Source organism: Mus caroli, chromosome 13, assembly GCF_900094665.2.
Source record: "Mus caroli chromosome 13, CAROLI_EIJ_v1.1, whole genome shotgun sequence".
Lineage (NCBI taxonomy): Eukaryota > Metazoa > Chordata > Mammalia > Rodentia > Muridae > Mus > Mus caroli.
In genome coordinates, this window is record NC_034582.1 from 5,451,319 (window position 1) to 5,462,448 (window position 11,130).

General features: G+C 42.1%; 1 protein-coding gene across 1 annotated transcript; it reads left to right on the top strand.

The window, feature by feature from the left end:
- The first annotated feature begins 348 nt into the window (after nt 1-348).
- LOC110307981 (isopentenyl-diphosphate Delta-isomerase 1) lies at nt 349-6,750 on the top strand. The gene is made up of 5 exons (XM_021180296.2): nt 349-718; nt 1,458-1,630; nt 2,305-2,397; nt 2,743-2,873; nt 5,289-6,750. Exons 1-5 carry the CDS (start codon nt 582-584, stop codon nt 5,604-5,606), a joined length of 852 nt encoding a protein of 283 aa, XP_021035955.1. The 5' UTR covers nt 349-581; the 3' UTR covers nt 5,607-6,750.
- Nucleotides 6,751-11,130: the final 4,380 nt, after the last annotated feature.

Below are 11,130 nucleotides of genomic sequence, written 5' to 3' on the forward strand. Positions count from 1 at the left end.
TTAACTTTGCTGGACAATTACTCTACATTGCATAACGCCTTGGGAATTATTGCTGCTGCAAATCTACAGCACCTTCTAACTGGAAACAGACCGGAATAACATGTTGGGAAGGCAGGAGTAAAGCTTCCAAACTAACCCATTAGCAATGATCTCTTGATTTTTCTTAATTTCCATCAAGACCAACCCACAGGAAGTCCAGTGAGAAAACTGTAGTTGTCAGAATACACGTCTCAGGCATCTGACATCATCACGCACAGAGTCAGGGACCCGCCCTAGCCTTGCCTCCAGCTGATTGGCGAGCCCGGGCATGGTCCAAGGTGCCATTGGCTGGCGACCGAACCCTCCTCAAGAAGCCTCCCCAGTAAGGAAGCTTTCCCACCGCGGAGCAGCTAGACGCGCGGGCCGTCTCAGCTGTCCACTGGGGGTCGCCAACACCCTCGCTCGGGTCCCAGGGCCGCAATCACTCCTGGAGACCTCCAGTGCTTCTTTCAGAGCCACAGCAGGGCAAGTGGTGCCACCGCGCGCTAACCTGGCGCGGCCGTGACGTCAGGCTTGTGCTAGATTGGCAATTGGCTAGAGGCATGTGGCGCGGACGGACACTGGCGCGAGCGATTGGATATGCTGTTAGGGGGCGGGGCCTGGAGGCGGAGCATGCTGCGGAGAGGATTGAAGTACTGCTCTCCCCACAGCTTCTCAGCACCTGCAGCCGGAATCTCTGGTAAGCCTCCCTTCTATTTGGGGAAGGATGGCGAGTGGGGACCAAGAAGGGTGGGTGGCTGTATGAGGCTGAGGTGATACGGTTTCCCAGCTTGACTCGCCATGGTGGCCTCTGACGTTCGGGGCAGGGTGCCTGGTCCTGGAAAGCGTTGGGTGGCGGACTGAGTCCCATCGGGTTCTCAGGGTTGTCCATGGAAACTCCCTGAAGAGCGATTCAGCGGTCGAGAAATGTAATGGTTCATAGCCCTTGGGGAGTTGAGTTAGTTATAAAAAGGGACCTGAGAAAAATTTGTTCTTCCCTCCAGTATGGAACACTTCACTTGTCTTCTTCCAAAAATGAATAAATAGGTCTACCCCTAAGCTTTCTTCTAGTTTAAGAGTGCTTTGCAGGTGTTGTGGTTGGTAAACGTCCACGTGGGTTTATAAAGAGATGGAAACGTGTCTTCGTTATGTTTCTAGATCTTTTTCTTGAGTTCGGTGATGTGCATTTGTACTTTAAACATCTTTAAGTGGGTGGGAAAATATCACTTTATCCTGTGATCGTGAAGTTCATTCTTTATATCCTGGCATTATGAGTTAAAGATGTTATTTCAGAAAGTTTACAAATTGCTCACATTTGAAAACTAGCCTAGAGAGGATTTTACATTAGTTTATGAATGTTGTAATTGAAGTCCACTTTCACTTCTAACAGTGCTTGTGTTAGAATGTCAAACTAATACAATGACTTTTCTCTGTGATAGTGTTCTAGGCCAGATCAGACATTCTGTCACAATGCCTGAAATAAATACCAGCCATCTTGATGAAAAACAGGTTCAGCTTCTAGCAGAGATGTGCATTCTTATTGATGAAAATGACAATAAAATTGGGGCTGACACCAAGAAAAATTGTCACCTTAATGAAAACATCGACAAAGGTACTGTCTTAAAGTATTCTTAGTTATAAAGTGACTTGTCTAGACATTTAACTAAGAAAAATACTGAGATGAAAGGAATGCTTTCTCTTCTGGGGTTTGAAGAGGGTCTCACTGTGTATAGATCTGACTGGCTGGTTGTCACAGACATCTGCTCCCCAAGTACTGAGAGATTCATTTCTTACTGCTGTCTTACCTTTCATTCCAGTTAAATGGTGTGTACAAGTAAAATCTACCTTTCTACCTCTCCTGTAATATTTCCCTCCACTAAGTGGCTTCAGAGTTACTGGGGATCATAAAGAAGAAATAGATATTATCATAGTTCTCAAGTCTGTCTTTCAGAAGATTAGAGGGAGGAGTAGGTATTGAAGGAAAATATGAACCTACACAGACACACACACAAAGCAGGATACCAAATGGTCTGCGTTAAAGAAAGAGCATTTGACACTAATCAAAGCTGCGGTTCCTTTCCTGTAGTGACAGAGTCTAGTACTCAGTCTGCTGCTGGTTTCCTGGAACTGTTCTCCGTAACAGCCACAGAGGACTTCATGTTAGAAGACTGGAAAACAGCAGAACTGTCAAAATATGATTGAGAATAATCATATTCTCAACTGCGGGAGGGAAAACCGGACAAATAGCTGGCAAAATCTGACCAATCATATTTGTTTTGCTTTTAGGATTAATACATCGAGCTTTTAGTGTCTTCTTGTTTAATACTGAAAATAAGCTCCTGTTACAGCAGAGATCAGATGCTAAAATTACCTTTCCAGGTTGGTATACTTAATGAATAAGGTAGAGTTTGCTGGGAACTATTTAATCTGACTGAACTTTTTGGAGCCAACATCTAAAAGAATCAGCCAGGCACATGGCTTCACTTGTATTTTACATTAAATAATCTTACCCACTGAGTCTAATCCAATCTGAATTATCTCTGTATTTTGATCTTGATTAAGAAAGCTTTAAAACTTACCCATAAATGTCTTTTAGAAAATGCTTCTGGAAGCCTGTTAGAGTTAACTTAAAACTCTATTTATCTGATTACTTAGGAAAGTTTTTCCTTGGTCTTTCAAGGATTGGGAAAAAAATTCTTCTTTGTTCATATTACTGTTTCCCAGGTTGCTTCACCAATAGTTGCTGTAGTCATCCATTAAGTAACCCAGGCGAGCTGGAAGAGAACAACGCCATTGGTGTGAAGCGAGCAGCACAACGGCGCTTAAAAGCCGAGTTGGGAATACCCTTGGAAGAGGTACCCGCTCTTATTATTATCCACAGTCTGCAGCCTAAACCCAAGCATGTTAAGACACTGGGTAATTACCAGAAAGAAATTGTCAGCAATGCTTTGAGTGGAACCCAGAGTTTTGTACATTCTTCCTGTGTGCTCTTCTTTAAGTTCCAGGCCAGTAACTTTGTTTTGAGATAGAATTTAGCTGTGTAGTCCAAGCTTGCCTTAAATTCTTGATCCTCCTGCCTCAGTATCCCAGTTGCTGAGATTATAGTAGTGTATGATCTGTGTTCCTTAACTTCCTGGTTTATTGAATTAGCCCTTCAATAAGGACTATTATGTGCATTTTTATTGTTTTGGTTTTTGAGACAGTACCTTGCTGCCCAGCTCTTATTGGCCTCCAACCAAATGCTAGGTTTTGCCTCCTAAATGCTGGGATTATTGGCCCACATTCCAAATCCAGCTAAATTTTTATTTTATACTTTTTTAAAAACTACCTCCTAGATTTGATTATTTTATTTTATATGTATGAACGTTTTGCCAACATTTATGTACACAATATGTATGCCTGCTGCCCAAGGACACCAGAAAAGAGAGTGTTAGATCCCCACATGGGTGCTGGCAACCAAATCTGGATCTTCTGGTAGATACTGCTGAGCCATCTCTCGGCCTCTTTTTTAAATAATAATAATAATAATACCTATTTTTACTTTGTGTCTTTTTCCTGCATGTGTCTCATGTGGGCCATCTACATGCAGTACCAGAGGAAGCCAAAAGAGGGAGTTGAATCCCTTGGAACTAGAGTTAAGGACAGGTATTGGCTGACATGTGAGTGCTAAGACTCAAACCATAGTCCTATGGAAGCACAAGACAGCACTTTTAACTCCTGGGCCATATTTCTGGCCACCCTCTTTATTTTATTTTATTATTTATTTATTTATTTATTTATATTTGAGATTCCATGGATCTCATATGGCTCAGGCTAACCTTAAACTTAAGCTGTAGCTGAGGACGACCTTGAGGTGATGATCCTGCCTTTATTCTCCTAGCGCTGAGAATACAAGCATACACCATAGTGCTAGGGATGGAGCCCAGGGCTTCATTCATGCTTGGCAAGCCCTCAGTGAGCTAAATTCCAGCACTCAGGAGGCAGAGGTCGCGGTTCCGAGTTGCAGGTCAGTCGTATCTACTTAAAGCTCTAAGCTAGCCAGGGCTACATGGTAAAACTTTGCCTCAAAAATAGGTTAGATAGGCTGGTAGGTAGGTAGATAGACAGACAGACAGATACATACATAGATAGAAAATGTTTTTAGAAAGAACAATTCCAGGGAAATCAGCTCACCACAAGAAAACATTCATCGCTGATTTGATCAATTATAATAGCCAGCCTTGTAGACTTGAACAAAACTATGACTGTTATTTTAAGAAACAAATTTTAGGGCTAGCTAGCCTAGAGCTCACTGTGTAGATCAGGCTAGCCCTGAACTCATAGAGATCCGCCTGCTTCAGCTTCCAGCCAACATGCTAGGACTAAAGGAGGATGCCATCAGGCCTGACTAAACTGTCCTCTTTGAGGATTAAAACAAAGTGTCTCAGACGCAGCTGAATGTTTTTCTGTAATAGCAGTTTTAAAATAAGGATGCTACATTCTAGTTTGAGTACTTTTGTTTTGTTTTGTTTTTTCGAGACAGGGTTTCTCTGTGTAGCCCTGGCTGTCCTGGAACTCACTCTGTAGACCAGGCTGGCCTCGAACTCAGAAATCCACCTGCCTCTCCCTCCCAAGTGCTGGGATTACAGGCGTGCACCACCAGGCCCGGCTGAGTACTTTTTAATATTTTGAAAACAAATTAACTTGGGTTTGGTCTCAGGAATAAAAAAATTGAGACACTCAAGACAGTAATAATTTTTCCATATATTTAAAAGCTCTGATTGTAAAACTGTGCTGCTGTCATTCAAGATACTGTTAAAGGGCTGGAGAGATGGCTCAGCTCAGAACACTGGCTGCTCTTCCAGGGGACCCATGTTTAACACTCAGCACCAGCATGGCAGCTTACACTCCTCTGCAACTCCAGTTCTAGGAGATCAGTTGCCTCCTTCTATTTGAAGGCACCAGGCACACACCTGGTACACAGATACACATGCAAGCTACACACTCATACACAAAAAATACATTTAAAAAATAAGATATTCTTGAGATGTATTAACTTTAGGTTAGCTTTTGTCACAAGTCTGTTTTTCCTTTTCTTTGGTTTCTGTTATTGTTTGTTTGGTTTTTGAGACATGTCTCACTGTACATCCCTGGCTAGCTTGGAACTCTCTGTGCCTTAAACTCAGAGAATCACCTAGCTCTGCCTCCTGAGTACTGGGATTAAAGACATGCACCCCTCTGCCTGACCTCATCAATAGTATTATTAACTGATTTATCTTTTCTTCTTGTAGGTTGATCTAAATGAAATGAATTATCTAACAAGAATTTACTACAAGGCCCAATCGGATGGTATCTGGGGTGAACATGAAGTTGATTACATTCTGTTTCTGAGGAAGAATGTCACCTTGAATCCAGATCCCAACGAGATTAAGAGCTATTGCTATGTCTCAAAGGAAGAAGTCAGAGAACTTTTGAAGAAGGCAGCCAGTGGTGAAATTAAGTTAACTCCGTGGTTTAAGATAATTGCAGATACTTTCCTCTTCAAATGGTGGGATAACTTAAACCATTTGAGCCCATTTGTTGACCACGAGAAAATACATAGATTGTAAATGTGTAAATGATTTGAAAGTTTTTCTACCTGGTAAGAATGGTTTCGTTTGGTTTTAAGTTGGGCCCTCTTGTATGATGCACAGGTATTTTACAACCAGAATTTGTTTTGAGAAAAGAAAAACTCAACTAGCTTACAGTTTTATATTATATATCCCATATATATGCACTGATGTCTGTAAAAGACATTTGGGAGAGGTTATTGGNAAATTATGCCATAAGTAAAACTTAATTTAGCCTGTCCAAATACCTGGCTATGACAAGATTGAGGAAATAACTAGAACTCATATTTTACATTTTGACAGACACTTTCAGAACACTTTGCTAATTGCCAAGTGTTTTCTATATCTTTAGATTTTTATCATACATCAGAAAATTGAGCAGAAAACACTGCTTGGCTGCTTTAAAACAGCACTAAGAGGTGAAATGGGCAGGGCTCAGGATACGGCTGAGTGTACCATGATTGTCTTGTAGGCATGATGTCATGGCTGTTGAGTCCCTAATCCTAAAGATAATTGTAACAACAATAGCAACAGACAGAGCAGGTTCAGAGGAAAGTACATGGCTCTCTCGGTCTTCATACAGCATGGTTAATCTCAGGAATCCCTGTATAACCAATACTGTGGATGCTCAAGTCAATAGAACGTATTNTATTTGCATATTACTGACTACACTTCACCTCATCTCTGGCGTGGTCATGACACTAAACACAGCGTAAATGCTCATGTAAATGATTGTTGTACTATGCTTTATGATAAGGAGAAGTTTGCATGTGCGGTACAGATCAAATATTAATAGATAGTTGCTTGAGCCCCTGGAGGTTTGACCCACAGATTTAAAAGGCCAGTTCTGTATACTAGTTTTTGTCATTCTCAGTTGATTTTGTGCTTTAGCCATCCTGAAGTTACTATTTTTCTACTTAAAGGTAACTGTTACTTTTGGTAGTAATGGTAACTGATTAGCTATGCAGCAAAATCTGCTTACAGTCCTAGTGATAAAGATGGTTAGTCATAAGGTGGGAGTGAGTTCTACTCTAAAGAGTTGGGAAAACCTTTGACTCTACCATGGCGGGCNCTGGATACTCTTGTTGGAGGGGGTCTGGTTTGAGTTAGATAATTTAGTAGCATTAGCACCCCTTTGTTAAGACAACAACAACAACAAAAGAAAAATCTAGGGAAGAGTCTTGGAGGGGTGTTTCTTTCTCTGTGTAGCTCTGGCTATTCTAGAACTCAATTTGTAGACTAGGCTAGCCTCAAAACTCAGAGATCCACCTTCCTCTGACTCCCAGGTACTGGGATTAGAGTGTACCACATGGCCAGCAACAACCAGAATTTTAATGGGTGATAATCAAGAGTCCCGTAACGGGCTTGCTGTTCTATGATCAGGTCTTAATTTAGAGGTGGAAGTGGGAAGGAGNAGTGGTGAGGAAACATACAGTGACTAGATTGACGTCACAGAATAGGCATATATTAAGATTTTGAGGTTATAGAATAGGCATATATTGATACTGTNTTTTGATTCATGTTCTTTTAAAACTTGCCACAGGTGTGTCACATTTGAGCTCTTTAGACACCTTTATTCTTAAATGCTGCATAATGGATACATTTTTTCTTGTAAAAATTTTATAAACCTAATTTCTTGCTAATTCTGAACAGTTGATTTATCATTGGGGATATGACTATGTCGCAAGAATTTATTGAAAATTAAAAATAAATTATTTTAATATTGTCTGGCTTGTTAATATCTGGATATTATGGTTAATCTGTGTATTGTATCTTAAACATGATAAATGCTATATACCTTTAACATAGGTAAAATACTTGTAGTTTTATTTTCTAGGAATTGGCTGACTACACCTGATTAGTTCCCAGTAGCTTTAGCTAGCTCTAGTGGCTATTCCGCTGAACAGTGATCTGTAACCTGAGACTCTGAAGTGCAAGTGTCAGGTCCTGCTGTATTGCTAGACTGCTGTGAGGACATGATGTGTACAAACAGCAGGACCCAGTAAACTCCTTAGCACCAGCATCTTTTAAAATAAGGAATTGTATCCCTCTCCCAAAACATAACTACCTCTGACCTTAGGATTTAAGGTAGATGTGTTAGTTCTGAAGGATAGCGAGGGTGTTTAGTTGTTCATTGTATTCTTACTCTACTGGACGGTGGTGGGAACACTGGCTTTCCCTTCTAATGGAAGAAACACATAGAAACATAACTACCTCTGACCTTAGGATTTAAGGTAGATGTGTTAGTTCTGAAGGATAGCTAGGGTGTTTAGTTGTTCATTGTATTCTTACTCTACTGGACGGTGGTGGGAACACTGGCTTTCCCTTCTAATGGAAGAAACGCATAGCAGGACACACCTAAAGTAAATCCTAGTGAAAGTTGTCGTCTATTTCCTTGGAGATGCTGGTTGGATCGTTCTCGTCCGTTGGACCCTTACCAGGGTCGAGGGATAGAAATCTAATGAGATGACATATCTTGATTACCTTGCAAAGGTAAACTTTTTTTTAAAGACTTCCTTTCATTTTTTAGCCCTAATAAGGTACTTTCTACATAGTGAATTTGGGCATATTATACTTGAATATCCTGAGAAACAGCTTTCTGCCTTAAATTGTTATATTCATGTATGTAGTATTGTTAAGGTTCAGGAGTCACCAGAGAGTGATACCCTGGACTCAAATCGCATGCAAAAGCAAAGGGTGTTTATTCAGCTTAATTTCCTGCATGCTGGGGTCTCATTCCCAAATTGGGAGACCCCTGGTGGCTCTCAGGGCCAGCTTTTATTGCCAGGGGAATTCCAGGCAGGACTATGTGCCCCCTTACCTTTAGCTCAATCTCCAAGGTCTGACTGCTTCTTAGACTTCCTCTTTCTAGCTACCTATTCTTACTTCAGGCCAAATGATAAGGTGTCCTTGGATTGGCTGCTGGAGCCTATAGCTGCCTGACCACAGGTTCTTGGGACTGGGTTCTCATTTCTGGGAAACAGAAACTTTAGGGCTAGCCTCCCAAACTGCCAGTTTGCAGCCTGTCGTGGAGTCAGCCTGGCTCTGGCTAATTCAGTCCTCTCAGTATGTATGTGCATGTGTGCCTGGATGCCATGCATGCGAAGACTAAAGGAGGATGTTAGGAGTGTTAGGAGTCTTAATTCCTCTTCACCTCAGTTTCTGAGGCAGGTTCTCCCTAAACCTAAAGGTAGGCTTGCTGGCTAGTGAGTGCCTCTGATCTACCCATCCTTGTCCCTGGTTCTGGGGTTACTGGGACAAGGGAATCATGCCCAGCTTTTACATGGGTGCAGGGGGTTTGAACTCAGCTCCTCTTCACAGCAGGAGAGTATGCCCCCTGAGCCATCTCCATCTTCATATCCTTTATGCTAGATCTATTGTCTACATGCTTTAGATTCCCAAAGGTAAGTTTTAGCATAGAGATCTGTTACGTTTATAAAATCAGATGAATGAACAATCTGGAGCATTTAGACAAATACTCCATTTTAGAAAGAAAGGAGATATGGAGGGGCTGGAGACATGATTCCATCCATAAAGTGCTTGCTGGTAATCATGAGGTCTTGGGTTTGGATCCCAGGCACCCGTGTAATAATAGCTGGGTACTTAAGCACGGATCCTGAACCCAGTGCTGACCAAGGGCAAGCAAAGGTGGATTTCTGGAGCTGATTGGCCAGCCACCCTAACCAAATTAATGAGCTCCAGGTTCAGTGAGAGAGACTGCCTGAAAAAACCAAGTGGAGAAACTGCCAATCCTAGTACCTGGTAGCAGAGGCAGAACTCTGAGAACTCCAGGCCAGGTAGGCCTACAAATGAGAGCTTGTGTGAAAAACAAAGCAAAATCCAAAATTGTAGAGATCAACCTTACCATGTAATGGCAGGATAGAAAACTGAACCACCGTGATTGTGTTGCAGGAAAATGCAGGAAATGTTTGGACGCAAGTCCTGCCTGATGAGAGACCTGGAAGATTGGCTTGATTTGCATTTCTTTTTTTTTTTTAAGATTTATTTATTTTATTTTTATAAGTACACTATGGCTATCTTCAGACACACCAGAAGAGGGCATCATGTCCCATTACAGATGGTTGTGAGCCACCATGTGGTTGCTGGGAGTTGCACTCATTACCTCTGGAAGAGCAGTCAGTGCTCTTAACCGCTAAACCATCTCTCCAGCTCTTGATTCCCATTTCTTAACCTTGGTTCAGATTCAGACTCTGGCCCTCATTATGAAAACCCACCAGCATTTTTTCTTGAGCCAGGAATTCAGTGACAGTCATATTCTCTGATAAGCTAGATCTCACCTAGGTTCTCAAATTAACCCCCCTTTTTATGTAGTACTGTCTTAAACCGTGCTGTGTGGACCAGGCTGGCCTCCATAGAGGTCCTTCCTCTGCCTCCTAAGGGCTGGGAACAAAGTACTTTTAAGTAGGTGATATATTGTGAGTCCTTCTATCTGTATCTATGTCTCTGTGTGTGTATACCTACCTATATGTAGAAGTCAGAGGTTAATGTCAGATGTCTTTCATGTATCACCTTACTCATTGAAACAAGGTTTCTCACTAAATCCAGAGCTTAGCAATTTGCTAGACTGGCTGGCCAGAGAGGTCTGCTCCACACAGAACTCCGTGACACACCGCTAGTGCTAGGGTTATAGGCTTGCACCACCACTCCTGGCTTTCACCTGGGTGCTGGGGATTCAGATTCAGGTCCTCCTGCTTACATAACAGGCACTTCACCATCTGAGATGGGACCATCTCCTTGGTCCCATCTGTCCTCTTATATGGACCTCCTACTAGCTTATGACATCCCTGCTGAACAGCTACAGTGAGTAAATCCTTGATGCTTAAGATGAGTTGCTATCAAGCAATGAGAAGAACAAGTATGGTACACACACTAGTGTAACAGACCACTCCACTGTGGAAGCCAGAAACAAAAAGTGTAAGTACTTGATTACAATGACTTGAAGTTCAAAACCAGGCCATTGAAGATGGAGGCCAGGGTAAGTGTTTATGTCAAAGTAATCCAAGCTTAAGATTTGTTCACTGTGTATGTTAGCTCAATAAAGGATGTAGAATCAATGTCAAGTAGGGGTAACAGTGGCCAAACACCAGCAGTAGACTTCTTTTTTTGTTTGTTTGTTTGTTTGTTTGTTTGGGTTTGGTTTGGTTTTTGAGACAGGGTTTCTCTGTGTAGCCCTGGCTGTCCTGGAACTCACTTTGTAGACCAGGGTGGCCTCGAACTCAGAAATCCACCTGCCTCTACCTCCTGAGTGCTGGGATTAAAGGCGTGCACCACCACCGCTGGGCTTAGCAGTAGACTTCTGAGCACTGCTGCGTACAGCTTCCTGGTATGAGATTTGGTCAGTTGGTAGAGCCATATGTCACCTATATGGGAAAGTGACAGCAACTGTGGGTATCAGTCCCTACAGCCAGTAAGTCTTGCCTAGCAACTGATCATGGTGTTAGCTTGTAAACATCTCATAAAAACAAGACATCCCACCCTCTGGCCAGCCAGTTCATTTGGCCAC

What these genes read in the sequence shown, in the direction of transcription:
- LOC110307981 (XM_021180296.2), top strand. Translation starts at nt 582, where the DNA reads ATGTGGCGCGGACGGACACTGGCGCGAGCGATTGGATATGCTGTTAGG. An exon ending in ACCTGCAGCCGGAATCTCTG is followed by an intron (nt 719 to 1,457) that starts GTAAGCCTCCCT and finishes TCTCTGTGATAG; the next exon opens with TGTTCTAGGCCAGATCAGAC. An exon ending in TAATGAAAACATCGACAAAG is followed by an intron (nt 1,631 to 2,304) that starts GTACTGTCTTAA and finishes TTTTGCTTTTAG; the next exon opens with GATTAATACATCGAGCTTTT.